The sequence below is a fragment of the Mastacembelus armatus genome, chromosome 13 (assembly GCF_900324485.2).
Source record: "Mastacembelus armatus chromosome 13, fMasArm1.2, whole genome shotgun sequence".
Classification (NCBI taxonomy): domain Eukaryota; kingdom Metazoa; phylum Chordata; class Actinopteri; order Synbranchiformes; family Mastacembelidae; genus Mastacembelus; species Mastacembelus armatus.
In genome coordinates, this window is record NC_046645.1 from 2,372,318 (window position 1) to 2,398,881 (window position 26,564).

Below are 26,564 nucleotides of genomic sequence, written 5' to 3' on the forward strand. Positions count from 1 at the left end.
CCTTAGCATTATATTGTTAGAAGTGATTAATATTGAATTTCTTTCCAAAATAAAACACCCTGGTGAACTATCTATAAAAAAGTTGTCTTATTACATCACTATTTGACAGTAAAGATCACAAGCTATAAAGAAGAGTAATGAGGGAGAAGAAAAGAAATAATTTTATGATACTTGTTGAGAGGAGCCCATGAAATAGGTCCAGTTTGTGCCAAAAGACCCCACATTTCACTACGGCCTATCTTAGAGGCTTTCCCGTGCAAAAAGGTTACAGGCCACTTTCCTGTTTCACTTTGGTTGCTCTGCATGAAATAGCGACCTTGATGAGGCTATAAAATCCTATGGTTGGGCGACTTTCCTCACTGTGAATTGCCCCACATCCTTTGGGGGACTCTTGGTCTAAGATGAGGGCAGCAATGTGAAGGAAATGAAGTTAGTGAACTGAGTGGGGTCAACTGAGCAGGAAAAGAGGAACTCCTGTTGCTCTTCTGTTCCTGAGGGAACTGCCACCATGAGCACTGACAGGAACATGAATGAACACTATCTGCGTGGAGGGATGCTGTTGCTGACTGATTATTAAAATAAATTACACGCAACTGTAAAGGACGACTATTTGGAGTTTGTTTACCCCTACCTTCACTGAAGGAGATGATGTTTATTTTAAAAAAATATATTTGCTTTAAGATAAATAAGTAGGTCTATGTAAATAATGTGTTATTAGTTTGGCCAAGTTTGTCAGATTACAAGCTTCCTGAAGTTATAATGGAGCCCCACCGCATCTATCAACACATTTAGTCAGCCACTTTATTTGCGGAAGGAAGGTGCACAGGTGAGAGAACATCCAGACCCAGTTATGAATGAAAAATGTTGTTATTGCGATGATTTTTTTGTGGCGCTTTAATAAAAGCTGTCAGGCTGTTCTCATGGCACTTTCCCCTGACGCATCTCTGCTGTTCAGAGATCCGCAGAGCTGCGAATTCTAACATACAAAATTGCCTAGAAACATTTTATGGACACTTTTCTCCAGCAAAAGACTTGATAAAGCAGATTTATGACGCTCTTTTTCTCTCTGCTTTTCCCCTTATTTCATGGTTGAGTGGCCTCACACTCCAGGCAAGGGGAGGTTTTCTCTCGCTGCTCATTGGTCGCGACTTTCGCATCTCAGTAACATTTCCATTCATGCACCCGGCGCTCCTTTTCAGCCCCTTTCAAAATAACTCACTGTCACCGTCACCGGAACGGCCTTGTCTGGACCGGACTAATTACTGAAAAATTGGAGGAGGAGTAATTAAATCGGGAAAGATCTAATAACGAGAGACACAATAACGACAGGTGAGTGAGACAAACGACGACGCCGATTCGCGTTTGGTGAAGGTTTGCAGAGTAAGTGTGCGCGCACGACGACAATAAATCATTTCCACTTGTTTCGTAACTATTATTGATTCTCTGTCACTTCGACCTGTCGATTGCACCTCGATCGATTAAGAAAGTGGAGATTTCAGCAGTGAAATGAATCTGCAACTTCCAGTTCAGACTTTGTGTCAGTGTTTGTCTTATTGCATCAGAGTTTTCAGTCCAATTTCACTTTGGGAATCAAAAAGCAGTGAACGTTTGTAGGCTCCTCTCTAGGTGTCGGTGTCTTAGGGACATGGCTAAGAAAGGAATGTGGTGCGTTTTAGCTGAAAATCGGTTGGCTCTCGGTTATGATGGATAACAGCAAGGTAAGATGTTTAAAATGTAACACTAGAGGGGTCTCGGCCCACGGGGCTGTCTCGGCGGAAGGTTCGCGCCGTTATTCACCAGTCCTCCTCTGCTTAATTGGCTGCAGATGCGGTGTCCTGTGCGCCTTTACCGCGCAGAAATTCGATGCATTTGGGGAACTTTATGAGGCGAGCCCTGAGTTTGCCTGCAGGAGCCGAGAAGAAAGAAGAAAAAAAAACATTGTTCACCTCCAAGTATTCAAACCGTGCAACGTTCATATAGGCAGCAGTGTAAGCCCCTCTTCTTTGCCTAATTTATCATGGGGCCGGAATTAATGCGACAAAAAACCTCAGCAGAAACGTGAAATAGCGCAAAAAGAACTCACAGGGCTATTACACTTCTGATTGCTTGTAGGAAGACTTGTGTTTTCCTGTGTGAGTGTGTTTTCTCTCCCGTTATTTCTTTTTTTTTTTTAATTTCCCTGTCAGGTATTGGTTTAAGATCAGAAGGGCCCGTGAATCTGCGTCCACCAGCAATTATGCTAAAATGCAGAACCCGAAAATGTCGATTGTATATTTCCAGTCAGAGCATGCGTGTTATTGAACAGCTCGGCCTTAGATATGTTGACCCTTAATAATGCGCACTGCATCAAAACATGGAGCTCTGTATAGATTGATTTGCTGTGTCGCACAGGCTGTGGAACAACTGTGATGGGACATGTAACTGCCTTCCTAATAATTGCCCGGGGAGGGGAGGGCTAAAGACACCGTCCTCTAAGTGCCCTTTCACCCTAGACTTTGTAAGCTGCACTTATTAAAGCGAAAAGTGTTTCAATATGTGGTAAGCTTCAGGGGAAAACGTGATGGGGGTTGAAATGGGGCCCTCCAATTCTTCTTGTTACCCAGCTCCTATTGGGCGACTAGAAATAATTCATCCATGTTGCCAGTAGTTTAATTTCCACTTGTGTGTTGTTGCTACGTGTGTATTGGCATGCTGTAATAAAATACCCAGGCGATCCGCATCGAATAACCTCTGACCACTGTTGGGGAAAAAAAAAAAACCCAAGTTGCTATGAATGAATGAAGGTATTATATGTGCAGTCAGACATACAGGGGGCCATTAAGCAAATGTTACTTTCTCTTTATTTTGGAGGATGTGGTAACTAATGTGTGGAAGTTCAGCAATGACGGCACATAGCTGTCACGTGACTATAGCGAATGAGTTAATGGCAAGAAAAATAAAATCAACATGTAATAATAATAACAACAAATATAATAAACTAATTATTATTTTTGTAATGTATTATATTTTCCTTTTCTCAGGGCCCATTGGACACTGAGCACCTTGGGCCTGTCTGTCAAGTCGACATGTTTCAAACTGTACCTGACACGTCGTCTTACGTCAAGGTAAGACACCACCGTCTCTTCGATCAGGTAATGTTGGACGGACAGACTGGGGTCCTTTCAGTTCTAATGACGCAGGCTAGAACACGCAAGCTCAGCCACCCAGTGATTTTCAGCAGCACAATAAAGTGAAGGGCGCTTCAGTATCGATAAGTGAGTTGATGCAGAAGCAGTTTAGGCCTGTTCTTTTGAACCACATGTGAGTATTTTATTAAAATATGTTTTGCAGCTTCATATGGTAAATTCCATACCTGAATGTTCGCTGCAGATGCTGGACTAAAGCATTTGAGAGTTGAGAATGCCTGTGCTGAAAGTGCAGAGTCACTGTTGAAATTACATTTCTATTTTTCTGTCAACAACCCGAAAATGCTGCTGTTATGGCTCGTTGTCAGGCTTGACGTCATGCACCTCTGTACGTGTGTCTCTGCCCTCCACAGTGCTCAGAATGTAAATAAAGCAAACAGCGCACATCTGGTTTTCACATAAAAACTGCAGCGCGTCACATATGGCGCAGCGTGAATACCTGCAGACATCACAAGCTCTCGACCTGTTCAGTGCTTTATTCTTGATATAAACCCACCACGTGAAGCCATATAATGCCCACGCAATTTCAAGTTCAACGTGCACTGTGCTCGCAGTCGTGTCTGTGAGTGTGGGTGGCTCACACCCATCCTAATAATCTTCCAAGGGTGACTGCGCTCATTGTGCCACATTAAAATGAGCCATTGTGCAGAGGCGAGCTGTGGTAATATCTTCATAATCAAGGTATTTTTCCAAGGGCGACTTGTTAATGTTTTGAAGACTTCTTCCCCCTTTGAATAAGGACTCTTTTCATCCAGGCACAGCGTTTGTGCCACAGCAGAGAGGCTCGGCGTTTCAGGGCCCGGGACAATTCCTGATTTGTTGTGAGGGAATTGAATAGCGAGGAATGTTTTAGAAGAAAATATGCGTTTAAATGAGTCTTTCTGCTACAGTACCTGAAAATACAGGAGGCAGTCTTTTTTAATTTGCTGTGGAAATGCAAACTAGATTATTTATGTTTATTCTGATACCAGTAATGTTTATGTTTTTTTGTTTTTTTTTTATTGTACCGACAGTCAGGACTGGACTGTGTTTTTTGCGTGCAAGTGCTGCATTCAGGGAGATGTTGGTCAGAATGTGGCACGCCTCAACACAAAATTTAAAAGAAATATTCCTCATTCAGCTGAATGCACGGCCCGGCATTTGGTTTTGTTTGGTTAAGGCCAGGCGAGACTGGAACTCTCCAATAAAAATAAATCTCAAATTAATTATGGCCTAGAGCGAGGGGCCAGACAGTTCGTGCATAAATGTGCAGCAGACTTTAGCCCTGAGTATTTTGACTCGGACTGTCTTTTAGCCCGAGAGAAGGAATGATCTGAATACAAGTCTGCAGCCTAATAAACAGCAAGCAGGCTCACATGGACTGGGACTATTTCTTCGCTGGAATAACCCTCCTCCAAAAAAAAAAAAAAAAAAGTAAAAAAGTTTCTCACAACACTCAGAAGTGAACATATAATCTCCTACTTCAGGAATAATCAAATAAGCATGTGAAATAGAAAGAGCAGCTGGTGTTATAAGTGCAGCATTTTAAAGCCATAGACCAAACTACTAAAACTAGGATTTGATAGAAAGCATAAAAGCAAAGGACGAGTCCACATGCATTTTGATGTGTTTTGAGAATTTGCCTGGTCACTTATATGAATCTCCTTTTTAAACAACTGCCAGTGAACCACAGCACTGGAACCTTTTAAATGTTGTCCTCCCCTTCTTCGACAGACATGCCTTCATTTTTTAAGGCCTATGAGATTCCTTGAAAGCCTTAATTCTCACCTCTTCTCATGCAAATGAAACATCTTAATCTTAGAAGATTTTCATATACGTGAAAGAAAAAAAGGATGGGCCTAACAATTGAAAGGCTGCTGAACATAAATTCAGAAGGCCTATAGCGTCCGCCCACCTCTGGCTTGTTGCCCCATGTGTAGAGACAGAGGAGCTACTGGCTCATGGTGTAAGGGAGAAATGTCTGGCTGTCTAGTTTCAGCATCAAGCCAGATGTTCTGTGGTTCACTGTGTAAACCAACTTGCATCTGTTTATTGGCCTTCCAAAATGTTTGTTACCACTGTATTCATTACGGTCTTGCTAGGTCCCGGACCTCCAGTTTCTGAGTCTACCTAATGAGCTTTATGACTGGGGTGGTTTCAGGTATTTTAATACACAAAAGGGAGTGGGAGCAATCTTCTCTGTCATTTCAAAAGCATCCTGTAAATTTGCAGATGTATCTCATAACATTTTATTTTGGTCTATTTTAAACAACTTAAACTAACTTTGGCCTCCATTGTGGAATAAATGGTAAACTTGCCTTTCTAATGAAAACTGATGACATAAATCCAAAGCACAATATTCTATGGTACTGGCAAGATGAGCCTCTTGTCCCTGTGAATCACCAGCTCATGCTCACAGTGTAAGCACCTCTTTCATTTGCTACTTTATCAGCAGTATCACTATAATAAAGTGGGGTGAAAAGTCTGGACGCTGGAATGTATAGAAAAAAAAAGAAACCAAACCAAACCAGTCACTGAAGAGTTAAACAAGGTGTCTCCCTTAATTACACAAGTCTGAACTGCCCTCAGGCATGAGAAGCCTTGACCCTTAGCAGGATCCAGATGTGGTGGTCCCGAGGGTGGAGGGGTGGGGGGGGGGGGGCTTTGGCCCGACCAGACCCCCAAGTTGAGAGCAGACAGACTGGCCCTGCTGTCATTGGTGGCACAGTCTCTGTTTGGTAAACCTGAGGCCGCTCCCTATGGCACAACCTAAACACTCACAAAAATATTCATCATCATCATTTTGACTAAGTCTTATCATAGGCCATTAATACACATTATAAAAACTGGCAGTGTAAGAGAAATGTCAATTTTCATCCAGAGTAAAGTCTTAAAAGGCCATTTTTCCTTCTATTAAATTAGATGTTGATATTTTTTTCCAAGACTAAGGTATTTTAAAAATCTTTAAAAAAATAAAATAGATCAAACTGGTGGAGTCTTAAGTCTCTAAGTCTTAGGTCTCCAGCCTTCTAGATTTATATGGTTCATTTGCCTTCAGAAAAACCTAAAACACTGTGACAATTGACGTTATTTGTTTGGTCTGTGCAGCATCTGCACTAAAATGATGCTTGAATTAATGAGGGTAATTTCATAGGGTAGACGGGAAAACAACTATGTGGGGGTGGGGGATTCTTTTTTAGGGTCAGGGGAGCAATGAGGAAGCAAAGTTAATATAACAACAAGAACAGCAAAAACAACAACAGCACCAATATTAGTAATACGCTGCTTTTTAACGAGCGTTTTGTTGGTGCAGGCTGCGTTTCATCCGTGCAGCCCTGTGCTAAGACGCACACGTGTAGAGCAGGCCCGCAGACTGTGGTGCGGTTAGGAGCTGAATGCTTGGATTTCATTAATGGTGTCTCAGGGAAACTTCACAGAGGCTTCATGTAGGGCTAATAACAAAAAAGGCAAGGTTGCAGCAACCTTTGCTATAGGTGCTCTCCTCTTTGATTTAGAGCTAGACTGAGTCTGAGAGAAACATCTGTCCACACCCAAAGATAAACTCATCACTATGAAATATGAAAGAAAACAGAGAACAGTCTATTTTACAGATGGATGAAGTGATGCCAAGATGCGAGTCTGTGGGGTAAGCGTGACCCAAAAGAGCTTTAAAACACGGGATCACAGAAAAATTCCCCTGTGACAATAAACCTTATTCTAGAAAACCTCAGTTAAATGCGGGTAGAAATAATTCAGCAGTCGAACTAATAGTAAACCCTTCCACACCATCTGTGACATGAGTGGGAAAGCAAAACACACAACACTAATCTACAGAAGGCTGTACAGCAATAGCTGTGCACAACGCAGGCAGCCATCCTGTAAATATTTCCGAGCAGAAAAACATAACAGTGGAGCGAACACTCAATTGTTTTCCCTGCTTATCTCTCTGGGACAGTATCCTGCTTTTGAAGGCAGGGCTTTCGGTGACACACAGCTTCCTTCTCAACCTTCTCAACAGTGGTGACTTCACTTCCCAAATTTAGGGGAAAGAAAAAACTCAATCCGGTAAAAGTGTCTCTTTCTCTACGCCACATACCGGGGGCTGGAATTAATTCAGGAGCGTGTCATGTTTGGGATATTGTCGGGGTCCGCTGAAAATTGCGCAAAATGGACGGAACTATTAAGGTAAGGGTGGAGAACGGGGTGTATGAGTTTGTGGGAGACTGCTTTTTCGAAGTTGCGCCTCCTTTTTTTAAGCAATGGGTTGAAATGCCCCTCTGTGTCGGTCTGTGAGCTGGGACCTCCAATCTGACGACGATGAGCGGCTTTTTTCTCTCGGTCTGAAAGCGGTAACTAAGTTTCCTTCTTTTTCTGCTTCCTTTCAAAGTATCGCTATTCCCTTTTTCAAAAAGCTGCCTGGTCGAGAGGATACGCTACGATGTGGATTCAAGGCTAAATCATAATCACGCTTTGGATTTAGGGGAGCAAGCGCACAATTACGCACGTCTGGAAAGGCACGCAGGATTTGCCATTAGTCTCAGACAACACGCTGTAGACTGTTCTTTTATATGGGTATACGTGATCCACGAGTTGAGCGATTTGATTTAGTCTGGTCTGCGGGGATTGAGCAATAGTCATGACTGGATGTACCGCTGGATACGATGTGTCGAGCTGCGCAATAGCCGTGTGGCACATCGCCCGGCTCGGTCCCAAAATCTGTCATGTCTTAGGTGAAAAGAGTGTGATGGCGGGGCAGGATACTTTTTAAAGCAACTAATCCACGTCTCTTTGTTGTCGCTGATGACTGGACGAGTTCCCTCCGCTGTCGGACAGAGTTTTGTCACTGTGTAAGGAAAGTTTGGTAACTTGGTGCGGTAACTGCTCAGTTTGCAACACTTTAAACCACACGGCTACACAATGATACCTTGGCTTGGTGCTTACTTAGTTACACAACTATTTTGAAATGCTATGTTGGTAGTCAAGAGCGCTGGTCCACATTAACAGTGGCTACTGGCCGCCGACAGTCAAATTCCAGATGCATTATGGCTGCAGCCACCAGATGTTGAATGGCAAGTCCCTATTAGCAAACCCTGCGATTCGTTCAGTCTGTGTCCTCCGGTTAACAAGTGTAAGCTCGGAAGAATGCGACATCTGCATTCACTCTTATTGTTGCTGAAAAGTGTTGTGATCTGCTTTCCTTCGGAAATTTAAAGCAGTGGCTTTGTGGCGGCTGGGTGTGGTGTGAGTTTTGGAAGAGTGTAAACGCTGGTCAGACAAAAATGTCAGGCTGCATATAGTCACTTAAATCCCGTCATTCGCCGCTCACAGCGTTCTGTTATGGACTGGGGATGAATGCCATGCTGCAGGAGGACATGCCTCTCTCAGCCTGGGTGTTTGTCAAATCACGGAGCTGTGTGAGTTAATGGAATCATAATTAAGTCCTTGGGTATAAATGACTGCCTGCTAGTCGCATTCATGCTCGCTAAAAGAAAGGAAGGGCTCTCTAGCCATGAGAGTTTCCCGTTCTACACAATCTTTTCCTGACAGGTTTCCTCTTCCTCCTTAAACAAAAGACAGGAATGCCCCCCCTGGGTGGCTCCTGCTAGATGGCTGTGTGTGAACGCCAAACAGACACACGTGTAGTTTGGATGTGGAGCTATTGCATATATCCAGTCTGCTCCAGGCGCGTCGTGACGCATTTTGAGACAGAGTCTTGGCTGATGTAAACAGAACAAAGGTGACTCCCAGCAGGTGTCACATTCACACAATGCTTATAACGTCGCTTGCCCTTTCACAGCTGAACTATGACTGATGCTTTTTCCCCTTTTGTCTGTGGCGCTGCAGAAATACAGAAGAAAAAACTTCATGTTTTCAGTCACAAGACAATCAGGGTTTTCTGTCAGTTTTTTGGCAACCAGGATTCTATATCTTAGATATGATCTTCAGGAAAAGTTTATCTGTGCCTAAAAGTGGCACAATCATATCACAAATTATCTATGGACAATGTGAGATAGAGAAGAATAACGGAGTGTAACTGCCAGTAGCCCTCCCTGTGCTCCTCACAGATACTGGAAAGAAAACACAGCACATTGGCACTGATCTGTCAGTCTTTCAGCTTCTCTACATGAGTGTTGTGTGGTCCTAATTTTTAAAAATAACCCACTGTAATCTTGATAGGCACACACCACTTGCCAATCATGGCTTCAATTGCGCAGGCTGATATGTCACTGTAAATATAACGTACACCAGCCATATAAGTTGACTGGTCCCTTATCGGGCTGCAATGAGACATTCCCTCACTCTTTTTACGCTTTATCATCCACAGACTAGCTGCTGTGCTCTGCTCAGATAGTGAGTTCTGCTCCCAGTGTTCAGACTATGATGGATCCACCGATGAAATCACTGGAAAATCTAATTCTGGCGAGGTGGTTAAATGCTCTGGAGAGGTTCAGCCTTTTTATTCACCCGCTGAGAGCACAAAGAGTAGTACTTGCACCTTGTTTTGTTTTGACATGGGGCATTTTCTAACAGCGTGAAGAACAATTGAGTATAGAGTTATATCAGCTTTGTTACATCAGGAGTTTCACTTTATCACATCGTTAAACAAGAATACATGTGTGTTTTACTCCAGGTTGTTCACCAAAGATGATAAAAATAATAATATTTAGCTGTCACACTCTTGTGTATTAAATTTACTGGTGTTCATAGAGTCAGTCATGGGTCTATGGCATTACAACAGGGGGCACTATAGTGCAATAATAAATTAGTGTTTCCACTGCAAATGTGCCCAGAACATCAATTAACAAATTATAAAAAGACTTTCCCTGTCAATTTGTTTTCTTAGTTCAGTTTTTATGTCAAGTAGCAAACAATGAGTGGCTGTCAATCAGTTTTTAAGTATACGGTCCAAATATGAGGCACTGCAGTAATGTCATGTTTTCTCGATAAGGAAAGAGGCTATAATAATTTGATCGTTTTACAGATGTAGAAAAAAACTTGTTTACTCTACAGATGTGCACCATCATTTCAGTTTTTCTTACATTTCAAAGTAAAAGCATAGTGAATTTGTTTGTGTTTATAATGCATAAAGCAACTACGCTCACTGTAAAAGACACACAGGTTGTGATTACTGTAGTAATATATTTTTACAGATCTAAACTCAGCTGGTAAAAAAGCATCTCTGTCTTGTAATGTCAGTGTAGTGTTTTTGTGTGTGCACCTATGAACTACCTACATATTGTAGTTTATCTCCATTTATCGTGATAAAAGCCTCTAACACAAAATATATTTTTCATTGAACACAGGCATAAGTGAAGATTTTCTGCTCGCATGAAATGTCTTATAAAGGAATGGCACTGAAAATATGTGAGATCATGAGGATTATGCTTTCATAAGGGTAACATTTTAGAGAATGCAAATGGCTACATGTTGGAAATACTGATCAATGAATATCAAGTAGCATTTTCCCCCTGAAGCAGATATGTGGCATTTTGGAATGAAAGTCCTCAGGGATTAGACACGTCTCGGTCTAAGCTGTGCCATCAGATCCTATCAGATCCAGATGTGCATCAGATCCGAGCCTAATCCTCAGCAGGGGCGTATGACTGTAATGATATCACTTGATATTTTGACTTAATGTTTTTTGCATTTGTTTGTTTGATTGTGCTGAATGATTATAGATGGGGCTATTACAGCTAAACTGACTTATCAAGTTATTGCTTAGCAGTATCCACATTCTGTTCCAGCTGCTCTGTTCATTGACAAACATTAAGTAAAGTAGTCACATCTGCATATTAAAATGCGACCCATCAAGTATGTTATCTATGCTTTACTTCCAAGACATGACATGAGGAGCATGTTGAAGCCACGTAATATCTCGGCCAGGCCTGAGTTTTCTGCGTTTGTTTTCTTTAATCAACTTACATTGCTCCAGCTGAGCCACAGCAGAGGGGTCAGTGTAGTCATGACCCCCCCTGCTTCTGTTGAGTCTTCAGATGTGGAGGGAAGCCCAAGGCTCAGACAAGACAGACACATCAGGGCTTCACAGGGGATTTTTGAGTCCAGGGAAGTTAAGTGGATACTGATAATGGATGAAAGAAAATGATTACACAACCAGGAATCTGGGAAATTTGTTGAGGATACTTTTGTCTTGTCACCATACAGTTGATAGGAGAATCCTAATTTGACAAGCTTGCTTGTTAAACACTTAAAGAGAATGAAATCATGAAACTCAAGAAAAGCTGTAAGCATGCAATGTTACTGATATTGGTAGTAAACCAGTACACTGGTTGGAGCCAATTTTACAACTCTTACTCTACTGTGTGTATGATTGAAGTCATCCTAAAATCAACAGGAAGCTACCGTTGCTATGTGGGCTGTGCACACAAACTACTTAGGATGCCAGACTGAGATATGACCCATAACTGCACATAATTGCTGTAAACAAAAATACACAAGAGATTGAAAATCTGACATCCCGAGTTTCTGGAGTGTCAAATGAGTGTCAAATGAGAGACTCTTATCTTTCTTATTAAATGACTATATCTCCCCACTCTTAAAGGAACAGTTGGACATTTTTGGGAAATATAAGAATGATATCACTTAAATTCATAGCAGGAAACAACTGTCACCAGACAAAGGTGAAATAAACTACCTACTAGGCATCTCTAAATGTCTTTATTTAACATTTTATAGATTCTTTAATTAAAAATCACTGTTAAGTTATGTGTAACGTCATTAGATGGATAGTAATATAATATTATGTCAGTTTTAGAGGGGTAACACGGCATATTTTAGACCTTCAAACAGAGTCAGGGTATCTGTTTCCCTCTGCCTCCAATTTTTATACATAAGCTTAGCAAATCATGTCCTGTAGATTCAGATGTTGGGTGGGTTTAACCTTTTTATCTCACTCTGCAAAAAACGAAATTTTTACAGAGGTGGAAGATGAAACGCTAAATAGAGACAAAACATCTTCTGTTTGATAAGTGGGAGTTAATCCATGTCAAGGCTGTTCCCAATAAGATGTACCCACTCAGTTCCTAATTAATACATTTATAATCTATTTTCCATATTATTGGAATATTTTCAATTATCGTATGTGAATAATATCTTGTTTTAATCCTTGGCATCCCCCCTTTACTGCACTGGGTGTTGTTTTTAATATTATTTACCTAATGGGAAGGTTTGTTGGTGTGTTGCATCAGTAAGCTATTTAACATCTTGCTAACTTGTTTTGTCATAATAAAATATAATTTGTGAGTCAGTAAACAAACATTAACGACGACAAAGGGCTAATTCTGATGAACAAAAAAGACTTGGTCAGTAATGTTTAGTACTGCTAACATCACAAGTATGTCACAAGGAAAATAAACCAATCTCCTAGTGACAGGAAAGTGGAAAATGGCGGACATATGGTCTAATATATGTCTATGTAGTGAAAAACAATGAGAATCCGAGCCCACATGAAGCTATTCTGGCTGATAATAGAGAAATTATATAATGACACTATAATGAAACTCATATCCTAAATAACTATTTCTGTATTTGAAACCTCACCAGCATAAGTGGACTAGTAATGACAATGATACTGTGAATATACATGAGCTCTGAGGGGACTTTGACTTAGAAACAGTCTAAAATCAGCATAAAAATACAGGCAGAAATAAACATAGTCATCAAGTGAACATTAATTTGCTCACAGATTCTTGCTTAGAAATGGAGCCAAGAAAGAAATACCAAGTATTTGTTCCTTCCACCTACAGGAGGCGTTATCAGTGGTGAGTGAAGACCAGTCCTTATTTGAGCCTGCATACGCTGCTGCTGCCCCTCTCCCCAAAACAGACATGACTGCATCTGGCACACAGGACTACGGCCAGAGCCACAAAATCAACCCTCTACCCCAGCAGCAGGAGTGGATCAACCAGCAAGTGCGGGTCAACGTCAAGAGAGAATATGAGCACATGAATGGATCCAGGTATGGCATGACAACCACTTCCTGTCTGACATTCTTCTGTGCTCTGTGAGATAGGACTTTTTATCTGTCTTTATAAGATATACATCAGACATTTGGTGTTCGTTACTACAGCCACCGCTACAAATGCTGTCATTCATCATTCAACAGGCCATTGCTTTACCACAGCTATCCCTCACTTTTGCTCTAATCTTTGAAATATTTTGGCTCCGGCCAGTGTGGGGTTTAAATATCCCATGCCAAAGTCAATGGCTGGAAAAGAAAACCAACAACACCCAATTTATCTGCTGATAATGTTTTTACTTACTTGTATATGTGTGTTTATGTAGCAGGGAGTCTCCAGTGGACTGCAGTGTGGGGAAATGTAATAAGCTGGTAGGGGGTAACGACACATCTCAGATTAACTATGGAAACTACATGGATGAGAAGAACGCCCCTCCCCCCAACATGACAACCAATGAGAGAAGAGTCATTGTACCTGCAGGTAATAATAGCTTTTAGGCCAGCAGTATAAAGCTGCTCATACTAAAAACTAATCACTTCTGCTATAAGATGAATAATATTGATTATGTCTGTATTCATAACGGAGTAGGGTCTATACAGTCGCTGCAAATCGGTCGAGGTGTTTTTCCTGTGCTGCTGCTGTGATTACAGACAGAATCACTCCCTGTGTTTTGGTGTCATTTTGCCAATGCTGTAAATGTCTTATGAGTCCCATTTTTGTGAACTCGTTCACGGAGTAGAGCACTGTTCCAGTGTTGTACGTCGCCCATGGGGGTATGACTGACTGTGTGCAGGTACATTCAGATTGGTTGTGCATGTGCAGCAAATACAATGTTTTAGTTTGTTTTAGTTTACTCTGATGTCAGATGGGACGATGGAAAACACTGGGACAATGCAAACTCACAGGAAGGGATTTTAGAATGAGCACCAGTCTGTGAAAGAAAACTGACTGTACCTGAAACCTAATATGATTCCTGCCACTCAGGAAAAGCAGATTCATGTGGTTACAATAGGACAAAAATATTTACAACCATCTGAACAAGGTCTGTTACTGATTGTTGACTGTTACTGAAATTCTGCTTCCAATTTGTTCATTTATGCCCCTACATATACCACAGTGAGATTCTCCCTGAGACTCTCAGCTCTGACCGCCCTCCTGTCTGTCCACAACACATAACGTTGCAAAAAATAATCTTCCTCTCTCTCTTCTTCTGACTTCCTGCAGACCCATCATTGTGGTCCCAGGACCACGTGCGCCAGTGGCTAGAGTGGGCCATTAAGGAGTATGGGCTGTTGGAGATCGACACAGCCATGTTTCAGAACACAGATGGAAAAGAGCTCTGCAAAATGAGCAAGGACGACTTCCTCCGGCTCACCACCTTGTACAATGCAGAAGTGCTTCTCTCTCATCTCAATTACCTCAGGGAAAGTAAGTACACTTTGTGCAAACTAAGGGCAAGAATAATCAAAGAGTCCAAGGACCTTAACCATGTGTTTTGTTTTTTTTTTAACCAAAGAGCAAAGCCTGCTGTCTGTTCCTAGAGTGAAGGGATCGGTCTCGGCTAAAGAGCAATCAAAGTTAAATTCAACTTTTAGTCACAGCCTTTTTTCATGCACTTTCCTGCACTTGTGGTTCAAAAGTTAGCATGAAAGAATGCCAAAGCTGGGCAAACAACGTGACACTATTTTTTTTTTTTTGTCACCGCACTATATTCGTATTACCATCAATAAACAATGAAATTACTTTTACTGGAAACTCATTTCTCCATAATGTCTCCCCTGTATTAAGCAGAGCTGTGGAAACCAAAAGGGTTTCTTTCCCCTCTCGAGATAACCATCGACTGCATCCCCCACTACACTTTGCAGTGCCTTATTCCACATGGTCTACAGAAAGATGAAGCCCAGGTGCATTGCCTCAGGAATCACGCTAGGGCTGTGTGTTCAGCTTAGCAAGGAAAGTTGATCTGCAATTTGCAATGGAGGCAACTAAATTTGAGCCTCTTACCTTTGAAGAGTTTCTCGGTGCTATTCTGCTTCAAACCTTTCAGTGGGAAAATAAGGCCAATTTTTTCAAGCAGTATGCAAATGGAATTTTAATATAAGATGTAACATCTGGCGAAGTTATTGGATTGACTATACTTCAGCCAATATGTTTGTGCCTGGTTACTGTAAAAAGAAGCAGGTGATAATCCGTGTGATTGTTGGACATGCAGACAACAATCTGTCCCTTCAAGTTCTGTACTTTAACATAGTGAGAGTTGTGACTGCTATGGCCGCAGAATGTCATGAAACTACACTGGGTGGAGTGACTGATGGCTCAACTAAATTTAACATTAGCCTCAAAAAACTGCGATGGGCCTTGGTGTGATGTAATGGGAACTGTATTTTGTGGGTGTCAACAGTTTTCTCTATGCACAGTGTCTGGGCAAAAAAAGATGCTTGTCATGAGTATAACAGCCTCATTGTGTAGTACTGCAGCGGGTGGATCTGTCTGACCGCCACTGGGCACACTCCGCAGAGCCGTTTTCATTATGGCCACTGGCTGTAGGACTTAGCCACGGCTTAGGCGTGCTGCACCACGACTCTGCCCATTTCTGCCCTTTTTTTTTTTCCTTTTATTTAGACTTTGTGTGCTTTGGCGACAGAAGAGATGTCTCAGGAATCCTATCCATTTGCCAGTTAAAATTACTTTGGATCTGTTCCTGGCAATCAGAAAGATGAATGCTCCTGTCCCATTCCTGGATCAAGTGACCTGTTTTGGGGCAGCTCTTTGAGGAGCCAGCAGTGTGTTTTACCGAAACTGGGAGTTTAAGAGCAAAAGGAACCATGTTAGAGCCCCTTCTATGAACGTCTATGGACAACTGAGAAAGAAGAGGTGGAGGTTTAAGGCTGTGTGCAGACCCTGCAGGGCTGGAAACTAAAGACATTCTCTCTTCTCCCCCCGAAGCACAAACAAACACAATCATACACGAGGAGTAACCCCGTCCAGAAAATAGACCTCTGGCTTCACTCACTGGAAGTGGAGCTGGGCTGAGCTTCCAGAAAAACAGAGAGGGAGTGTAAAGGCTGATCCAAGCCCTGGAAGTATTAGTGATTATGGGTCATGTGATGGCTTCTTCAAACCCCATTCACCACTCTTTCCTATAATACCCTCGTCCTTCTCCAAAAGATGGATTGTCCAAGCGGGTACTGCAATCATTTCATACACATCTGTGTTCATCATGTGTGCGTTTGGTTCTGTTTATTGAACCTCTGATTAACATTCCTCAGTGTCATTAAGCCCTGCGTGTACATTCGGCACGGGGCACGGCCATACCATAACAAAACATTCCTGCCACGTCATGTACAGAAATACTGCTCAGACACCCACACTGGTGCAACCGCTGGCACAATCTGAGCATCTGTCTGGCTACCCAGCTGCTTGCAGTAACAAGGGTAGTTGCCCATGCATTATTTTGGCCTCATTGTTGGTCACTTATCCAGATTTTTATAAGTGATGGCCGCCCGCACCCCAATGTGCTTTCAATTTGGGGTGCAATTTGAGAATTTGTTCAAATTAGTCTGTCAGGGAGGGACCACGGACTGTTTGCTTTATCGCACCCATGTAGGTCGGTTTGATACCACATGTGCTGGAAACGGAGCAGAGCAAAAAAAACCTCAGACAACGAGAGACTGGATCCTCTGTCATGCAGAGATGCAAGAACGAGAGGGGAGAAAGAGGGAATGAGGAGAGAGAGAGAGAATTGTGAGCAAATCCACTGTGGATCTAAAGAAACATAATAGTAGAAATTGGATGAACAAAAATCTTTGACAGCTGGAGTTTACAGTAGTTATTTGAGGACAAGGGCAGGAGGGTGTGAGCAAGAGAAGCAGTTACAGAAAGCAAAGTGTGACTTATTAAAAAAAGGGGGGGGGGGGTAAGCAGTTTTTGTTTTTAGAAAAGTGTGGAAACGGTCCGAGGTGGTCATGATTGAGTGCCGTTGGAGAATAGCAATAGTTCTGTTTCCCAGCTGTCGCTGCTGCTTGTGTGTCTGGATGGATTTACAGTGAGGGAGTTAAGACAGACAGAGAGGGAGAAAGAGTCTGGGCTTCAGCACTTCTGCTGCTTGCTCCAGAGTGGGGGGACATTCTCGAGCTCTCAATAGTTTATACAGACCATAAACATCTGGGCTCGAAGGCTGAGTAGGGAAAAAGGAGGTCTGGAGAGCTCTCTCTCTTTCTCCCCTCACAACATTTTTATTGAGCTCCCTTTGCATTAGTTCTTTCTATTGGCAGATTATCACTGGTGCAGAGGGGCTCAAGCAGCTTGGCTCTCTGCCCTTTACTGTTAGCTGTCTGCTGTGAGCCACCATTACAGAACAGTCTGTGGCTGATCCCCTGACTGCTGAGCTTCTGACACTTAACACTACAAGAATTTATGTACATATCACATTAGCATAAGTGGAGGTGGATAATAAGCAGTTGCTATTCATGTAAACACTGAGATGAGCTCAGCTGTAATTGAAGCTAGCTGCTTAGAGGTACATAATAATTGTACTTACAACCCCATTGCCACTCAAGTATGTTGAGTTGGGCAGTTCTGCAAAACCTTGGATTACTGTCAGTTTGTATGACTCCGCCAAGGTTTGCTTAAAGAGGTCTATGTGACCGAGCCCTGAAGTAACAAATGAAATGGCAAGTTCACAGAAACAGCAACAAATACAGCTGGGTTTGGACAGTGTGTGACCCCCCACAGCTTCCCTGTGGGTACGGGACTCAGAAGTGCTGTCTCGTGCCCAAGTGCAATCACACAGACTAACATTAAGCTACTTGGTGGTCAGAGAAATACGTCTGAAGCACAGACTGAAGACGAATAAAAGCACCGTCTCTGTCTATACAGGTGAGGTACAGAATGAGAGATGTGTTATGTTTGTTGTTTAAAAGAACGTTTGACATAATTCACAGGTCTACAATGAAAACCAAATGAAGTGTAATCTAACGACAGTAGTAAATTAATAACATTAGTTGCTTTACTTGCCTAATGCTACTAATAAACTATAATTTTAATGCTTAGGGTGTCAGCTGAGGAAACACGACTTGTTTTGGAAGGCAACAATAAATAACATTTTTGGGTTTGGAAGACTTACTGGAAATTTCTGCGCTATGTGAAGCTGGTGTAAAGATGTGCAGAGGGGCAGTGCAGCTCTATCTTATATAGCTAAATGGACGATTTACTATTAACTGGAGCCTATTTGTCTCCCTGGAGGTGGCAAGAAGCCCAAATCAGGGTAATTTGGGATCTCAGTTTATTGACAAAGTTCAGACCACATGTTGGAGGTAACAGTATGATATAATTCTACAGAATAAATAGCAGGGCCCCAGTGGACGTCCATCACCATGCTGAACAAGCCCTGAAAGATCTCTGTCTGTTATGGTTGTGCCAAACGGGGACAGGGCTTTTGAAAAAGCCATCAGTCATAGGAAGGAAAGAAAAGAAAATTGTTTGTGGATGTTATGTAATCCAACAGACTCTGAGCAGATGTGACTGCAGAGGTAAAAAAAAAAAAAAAGAGTGAGGGTCTTAAAGGCTGAACACTGGCCAGTCCTCCCACTGTGCTGTCAGATTACTGGGACATGTTTGTTTTCTAAGAGAGGAAGAGTTCGTCCAAATAAATAGGCAGAGCGGCCAAGACTCAATCCACCAAACTGTCAGCTGTGGTGTCTCTCGCTCGTTCTCTCACTGGGCCCGATGCTCTCACTCACTCTCACTCTCCCTCATACAGCAGTCCTGAATTTCTCTGTGGGATGGTTTGAGGTTTTCTCAGCAATGCTGCCTGTTTGCCTGTCTGGGTCAGCCCACATATGAGGCACACAGTAGGAAAAGGGTTAACAACCCCTTCCTCCCCCTTCCTTCCTCTGTTCTCTCCCCCTCTATTTCTGTCAATCTGTTCATCTCTCTCTTACACTTTCTTCCTCATTCCAAAAACGGTGCTTTAGTGGCTCACTAGCCCCTGTGCGCCTGCACTCTGCGTGTGGAATTATTTTTGTACAGGGAGCTGCGTTTGATTGCTGTGTAGGGACCGTGCCTCACACAATGGCTCCCCTGTTCTGAGGCTCCCAGGTTTCTAAACTAGACCCAGAGCTTTGGGGGTGCCGGGGAATAGGCAGAAATGGGAGGGGTTGGGTGATGGGAGGTTAGAATACATTTGTGGAGCACCCCACTCTTCCCCCCAAGTCACCCCCTAAAAAAACACACCTCTAGTCTGCCACAATGGGCCCCTCACTATCAAACTCACCAGGAGCAGCACAGTAAGTTAGGAAAGGAACCTGCATCAAACCTCAAGAAAAGAACATTGGAAACTTGATTGTGTTTCACTTTTTCATTCTCCTCATATTGTTCCATTGAGAAAAGGCATCTTCCTTACCCAGCAGCTCCCTAGAGCCAGCTTACTGCTAAATCTTAACACTCCTCATGTAGTAGTGGCTCTTGTGTTTTCTCTGTGCATTTTTGGGTCTGTTTTTCCACTCGCTGATTTATGCCTGGGGGTAGCTAAAATTAAGAGAGCATTTTGGTGCCGCCCAGGGTGCCTGTGTAAGTGAAGGAATGCTGCGCAGACTTGCTGCTCCATAAGGTGAAATGAATAGGCAGCCATATGCAGTTTTGCCTCACCAACTTTTCAGTAGTAGTGTGTTCATTTAAATTCCTCACAGGCTTTTTTTTTCTCCCTGTGTTTAAAGGACTGACTGTGTGCTGGATTTTCTTTATTTAGAACTAGATTTATGTGTCTTGAATTATTTTTCTCCTGAGATTATTTTCTAAGACAAAACGGGAACCCAATTCCAGAAATAAAAAGGGCCTGTATGTTGCGTTTCTTTACTGTAATTGACCTGAGCCCTCTACTGCCACCTGCTGGCTATTGAGTTTTAGTCACACTAGGTTTTACTCTCAACTGCAGTTTTTTTTCCTTTTTACAGCAAATTGATGATAATTGATATGCACATTGAGAATATTTATAATTCAAACACTAAAATCACTCAAAATGCTAACACTGAACTGAATGTAATAACACATAACACATACTGTTAAAACCCAGATGCTTGAATCTTCTAAAATGAACGTGTTTCTTTCATATTTCAGGTTTTATATGCTTGTTTGTGGTGCTACTCACTGTTTGAGGACTAGTCTTAATGTGCTCTGTTTTTTCTCATTTTATTACAGGTAGCTCATCATTATCCTACAACGCGCCATCTCACACAGACCCATCCCCACGCCTGGCTGCCAAAGAAGGTAGGAGCACTTTTTTTCTTTATTGTGTATCCATAGTTGGCATATTATCGGTAGAATTGTTTTATATCAAGGGAGTGCAGTGAGAAAAAAGTCACTGAATTCTCATCAATCTAGTGAAAACCATTAAAATAAAAAAAAGCAAGCAGAACCTACCATCTTCAGACAAGCAGAGAACAAGAAATTCACACTCAGCGTATGCACATTTGAGAATACAGAGCCCTCACACAAATCCAAAGCAGGTGCAGTCACTGATTGCAACTGTGCAGGTGTGTCTTTTGTGTTGTTAAAATAATATGAGCCACGCTGTTACAGCAGATCATGCTATTCAGAACCACTACCTGAACGCTGTCACAACACATTGCAGCTCAGAAGGGCAGCCCCACAAAAGAGGCACACTAACAACAAGACAAAAGCGGCGTGCTGATGAGTTCTGTCCACAGCAGCAGGGCAAGAACAGACTGTGAATGAAGTGAGTTTGGGAAAGACGTGGGACATAATACATGTGAATTAGGTTGTTCAATGGAGAGGCATGAACCAGAAACAGGTGGTAGAACAACAAGTATAGTAAATATGGCAGATGGTGAAGAGGAGCATATACAGAGTATATGTGTCTCTACTGTGTATGCATGTTAACAAATGACACTGAATTTTAAGGAACGTAATCATACAATTTGGTCTAATGTAGAAATGTAGACGTGGCAGAGCCAGTAATTTTACACTGGTCAAATTCTTGCTAAAGCCAAGCTGAATTTCTTAGAGCAACACCCAGAACCACTGGGATTGTTTTCCTCTAGCTACCTCTTCACTCCACACAGATTTCTTAGCACTGACAGAACACAAACTAGGTGCTGGCTCCACTGCATATCTGTTAAAAACAAAACAAAACAAAAAACCTACACATCCTTTACATCCGCTATATGCTGCACCACCAGAGAGGGAGAAAGGACTGTAATAACAATGATAGCCTTGCTCACAGGATGGGGGCCCTATCAAGGCAGGAGGAGAGGAAACACTAGGTCTGATAAGTGTTGTTAAGAATGCCTCTCTCTATCTCCCCCAGTGGTAAGCGTTAGCAGCCCGTGTTCTTGTTTTTACCCAGCTTCATTACCAATAGGCCAATGGGCAAGCCAGATAAGATTCTGCTCAGTCACCCCCCGACCTTGGTCTTCCTGGTTCTCAGCACCAGGTATTTGGACTGGCAAGAAGAGAGGGTCACTCCCTCCAATAGCATTTCCCTTTCACAAGAGGTGACTGCTATTATGGGCTCACAGTAACACCGACTGTGCCTTGAATTGTGTCCTGTGAACCCATCCTGTGTACAGCTTCATGAGATAAATCCTCCAACAGGCTGAACTTCCAAGAACTGGGAATTTTAAATGAATTACTTTCTTTTTAAATATTTGGAATTAGCCTGAATCTATACAACGTATTAGCTACAAATATTACAAAATGCTACTTCATGTAAAATCACTAAGTGGAACAAGATGATGAGGAAAACCTTTAAAACTAGAGTTGGAAGTTTGTGACTCAACAATAAAAGAAGTCTTGCTTGACGAGAAGCCTTTATCAACATTTTCGCAGATCAGCATTGCCAGATGTTCAAGTTCATATTGCCTTTCGACAACAGTCAAATACCATACAGGCTCTTTGGGGTAGAGTAAGCATGAGCATACAGCAGGAGACAGCCCTTAATCTACTCCAGACTCTCTGGTGTAAAATGCAATGTTATGAATAAAAGTGAGCATATAAAACATGGAATGTAGCAGCTATGAAAGGGCGTGTGTGTGTGTGTGTGTGTGTATGTGTGTGTATGTGTGTGTGTGTGCGTGTGCGGCTCTCTGTGCGTAGCTAAAGCCTGTGTCTGCTATTGGCCTGCATGTAGATGTGTTACTGCATGTCCTGCATGTACTACAGTCTGCCAGTACACTACTATTAAGGGCATAGGTTGGGTAATTTATGTGAGGCCTCCTCTATATAGTATCCGGGTGTTATATATTGACAGTTCTGGTTGTTGGCTGCTTTGCTTAGACTGTTTCTTTGTGGTTTCTGTTTGAGTCCTTGCTATAAAATATGGAATTTTTTAATTCATAGCAAGAACCACTCATATTCTCTGCTGCCTCTAAGAGGAGCTGGAAAGGTGATGAATCACATCTGTGAATGTATTTATGTTCCTTCCAAGTAAAAGTGGCAGCACTACTTGTGCACATGTGCCATTGTTTGCACAAGCTGTCGTGCATTTATGAAATCTAATTGCTCTACAACTGCAGCTTTTTGAAATCAAAGAAAGAACATCGATAAAATATACTCTTGAAATAAAAACCCTGAAGGCCAGCTTACAAAGTTGCACATAACATTTGTTTTCGTTTGTGTTTTCTTCGTGTACTTGCCATCACTCACATCCTTCCTCTTCCTCACAAATGGCTTTTAAAGCACCTGTATTACGGGTATTAAATATGTTTCCTCTGTCTGTGTTTCGTCCTGGCTCAGATTCTTAGGGTTAAGAACAGTCCACTATGCAACTCTCTTCCCGTCTTTCGCCGTCTGTCTCACCCTCTATGTTCGATTTCCCTGTCTTTCTCTCCCACTCTGCCTCCCCCTGTCTTTCTGTCCCTGTCTCTCAGCCTCTCTCGCCCTCTCTGTCTAGCACTCAGGACTTGTTTTGACTAACAGGCCCTGCAGTCGAAGTCTCCTAGGAGCATGCACCACACCCCAGACCAGAGTGGAAACTGGCTCAAGTCGCAGTCAGAGCGAGGCCTGGAAAAATGAAGGCAGGAGGGGGTGGTTGGGGATGAGGCGGCTCTGTATGTGCACATTCAGGTCTGTGTCTGTGTTAGCGAGGCCGACTCGCACCACATACCCCACGACCACTCGGACTTTGTACGTTTTACATCCTCCGGCTCTTCCTTCATCAGCACTTTCACTTCCTCTTTTCCATCTGTCACTCAGTCCAATTAGCATCAAACCGTTTGGTCCTGTGTGCTTGAGTCTTGTTTGCATGAGGAAAATAAGTTTGAAGGCTAATGTAATCTTCTGCCAATAACTACACCAAAGGTATCTAATAGTTGTAGATAGCCTATATTACTAGGATCTCTTCCAGCCCATACCAGACAGTAGCTGGGTTTGCTGCCATTGTTTTCTTTTCAAATTCCAAAGTCATGTTTCTTCCAACTATTTTTCTCTTCCCTCTCTTAACTTTTTCTTTTTTTTGTTCCTTGCCTATTTATTCACTTACTGTCTTCACCTTCATCTGTCTGCTGCTCACTACTCTTTCTTTCCTTCATCTTCTCTTTCCCCTCTCCTCCATTCCTTTCTGCTTCTCCCCCAACATAACCCCTCCTGTTTGAAACCCCCTCTCCACACATAGGTAGAGGTAGCCCCGTTGTGTTTTTTTCGGGGTGGTGAAGAGTAGATGGAGAGGGGGGTGCTGGCGGTGAGTAGAGGGGAAAAAAGGGCCAGTAAAACAAAGAGAGGTTGTCTGCAAGCAAAGCAGGCAGGAAACACAACTCTCCCAGGACTCTCCCCCAGTCACTGCTTCTTGGCTATCCTGCCGGCCCACACCAGATTGAACCTGACAGCCCCGCTGAGCCACGGCAGCCCGCATGTTATTTGTCCCTCTTCTTCTTCTTTTTGTCTTTCTCTAAATTACCCTCTACTTCCTTTCATTGGTGTGATCGTATTGCAATTTTTGCTTTGTTGTAAGCTCGTTTCTTTCATTTTACTTAATCCATATGTTTTTACAATGTCACTTTTGCCCTCTCACATTTTTCTCCTCCTTAAATTCACTCTTTCCATTTACAGAGACTAGAACCCATTTTGTCAACTGCAGACAGGGATGGGCCTTTTGCTCAAATGACAGGGGTTAAAAGTTGAAGAGTTAGAAATTAGTGAAGCTATCTGGTCCCCAAGCAGCAGGAACTTTTCTACTTGGAGGTTGTTCAACTAGTAAGGAAAGGGGAAAAAGGCAACAAAACATCCTTTGAAAGTAGCACAAGAAATATAATTGGATTTGAAGTGTTTTTGCGTATTTCAGTGTTTGATTATGAAATGACTGCAACAGTAAAACACTTGTGTGGCAGGCTACCAGGCAAAGTTTGTTTTCAAGGGTTCAGTTGTGCTTAAAGGAGAAATAAGGAATTTTAATTCTGACTTAGAAACAGATATGTTCATACGGTATGATCCACAGGAGGGCAGTATTGTACAGTGTTAAATGATGATTTGATGTCAGTGGCTGCTGTGGCTGTATGGTGTTGTACAGGTCCAGATGGCACACAAAGCCTAAATAATGATGATGTGAATTAGATAGTGTTAGTTTCAGACACATTAAAAAAAACACTTGCCACAATTACAAAAAAAGGTAATTAATTATGTCTGTACCAAATGAATGGACAGTTTAGACAAGGAATTATGCCACAGGTGTTTTCACTGATTAAATACATATCAGCATGTAAATTGTCTTAATCCATTGGATAAGACACAAATCAAAATAATGTGAAAAGACATGAATATTCATGTTTGGACAACACCCATACCCACGAAACACAGAATACATTTCCAAAGTCTAGCATCAGCAGACTCATTCAGGGTTCAGTGTTGCAAGTCACATTTCGCATGTTCAGGTATTAATGAAGACCTGATCCCATCTTTATACAGCATTTACACCTGCTCAATATTGACCTGATTCAGGAAACAATTCGCCACCTATTGATATTATTGTTTCCCTGTAAACTGATGGGTAAAGGGATTACCTCTTGACCTACTAACATCTTGCTTAGACCAGCAACAACCTCTGTCATCACTTTTACACGGTCCATGTTTGCTGCCCTGTGGGAGACAGACTGCTGACAAAAAGATTTGCAGATCATGAAAACACAGAGCGCTGCACTGGTTAGAACTGTGACCTCACAGCTAGAAGGTTCTGCGTTAGAACCTGAATGTGTAGAGTTTCATGTTCTCCCCATGCCTGGATGGATTTTCTCAGGCCCCCTTCCCCTCCCCACCCCCTTCTACTTGATAAGCGGTATAGCTGATTTGGGAATAGTGTATTGCACAAAGCACACGGCGTAAAGCAAATTCATATTTCCTTGTATTCTGGCAACTGTTTAAACTGTTTTAGGCCACAATAATACAAACCATCACTGGTGCTGGCCAGGTGCACTGAGAGTATGCCAGGGAAACAATACATCCTGTGTTTTATCTGCTTTTGTCAGAGTGATTGATTGTTACTGGAAGTCTTCCAGAAACAATCTTCCAACTCAGTCAGGTTTGAACCGCAGACACACAGCAGGTAGAACTCATGCAAACTGGGCCAGTTTGGCTGATTGTTAAGGTTTCATAAAAGCCGCTTATAAAGGGAGATGAGATGAGGGTGAATATCATTTTGTGTATTGTCTATATGTGTGCCTGGGTTGTACGTTAATCTGCATCAGTCCCTTTGTTTGTGGTCAGAGTGTTGCAAGCTGCTCAACCAACTGTAGTCCCTGTCGAAGGTTGTGCCAATCTATGTTTTCACCACCATTGCATGAGAAACAAAACCACATTACTGCGCCCAGATATCCTGTGAAGAGCATCTTGAACCATGTTTTGATGTATTTATTGATACCATTTGGCAGTGGTCTCTCTGCCTTGTGCTAAGACTGTTACATGTCTTTGATAGGCTAGAACACTAATTTGACTAAATACATGGTACTGAAATAGGACAACTGCAGATTTCCACACCAACCTATCCCTAATCCTTTATAAAGTGACGTTTCTTAGTTTCTTAAACTTTAGCAACTAGGAAATACCTTTAAAGTACTTAAACCTTTTCCTCTCTTCTTTCGTTTTCACCAGACCCTTCATACGATGCTGTACGGCGAACAGGATGGTCAAACAACATGCACAGTGGCAAAGGTGAGGACACAATATCATTAAAGATGCATGCACTAAGCGTTTTGGCCAGCATGGGTGGTTCTAACTAAGAGCGAGGGCATGATTCTACATTTCAACTGATGTGGTGAACATTATCATATGTCATGCTGTACAGGTTAAGACGACCAAATAATAAGTCTGCCTCACACGATAGGGATTTCCAACATGCACAGAGTCTAGACATGTGGGACAGACTCCTAAAGATTACAGCCTTTGTTTTCAGAACCTGGAACACAGAGCCAGAAGTAGT

The 26,564-nt window shown here is 42.3% G+C and overlaps 1 protein-coding gene across 10 annotated transcripts in view; it reads left to right on the forward strand.

Annotated features, from left to right (window-relative positions):
- Positions 1–1,172: 1,172 nt before the first annotated feature.
- fli1 (Fli-1 proto-oncogene, ETS transcription factor) overlaps positions 1,173–26,564 on the forward strand; it is a 29,300-nt gene continuing 3,908 nt past the window's right edge. The window contains exons 1-7 of one of the 10 annotated variants that reach the window (XM_026317061.1): positions 1,173–1,329; positions 3,021–3,131; positions 12,929–13,140; positions 13,467–13,621; positions 14,366–14,569; positions 20,339–20,407; positions 26,237–26,296. In XM_026317061.1, coding sequence (XP_026172846.1) covers positions 3,066–3,131; positions 12,929–13,140; positions 13,467–13,621; positions 14,366–14,569; positions 20,339–20,407; positions 26,237–26,296 — 766 coding nt within the window. In that variant the 5' untranslated portion in view covers positions 1,173–1,329; positions 3,021–3,065. The other 9 variants (XM_026317071.1, XM_026317080.1, XM_026317026.1 and 6 more) reach the window with 9 other exon arrangements.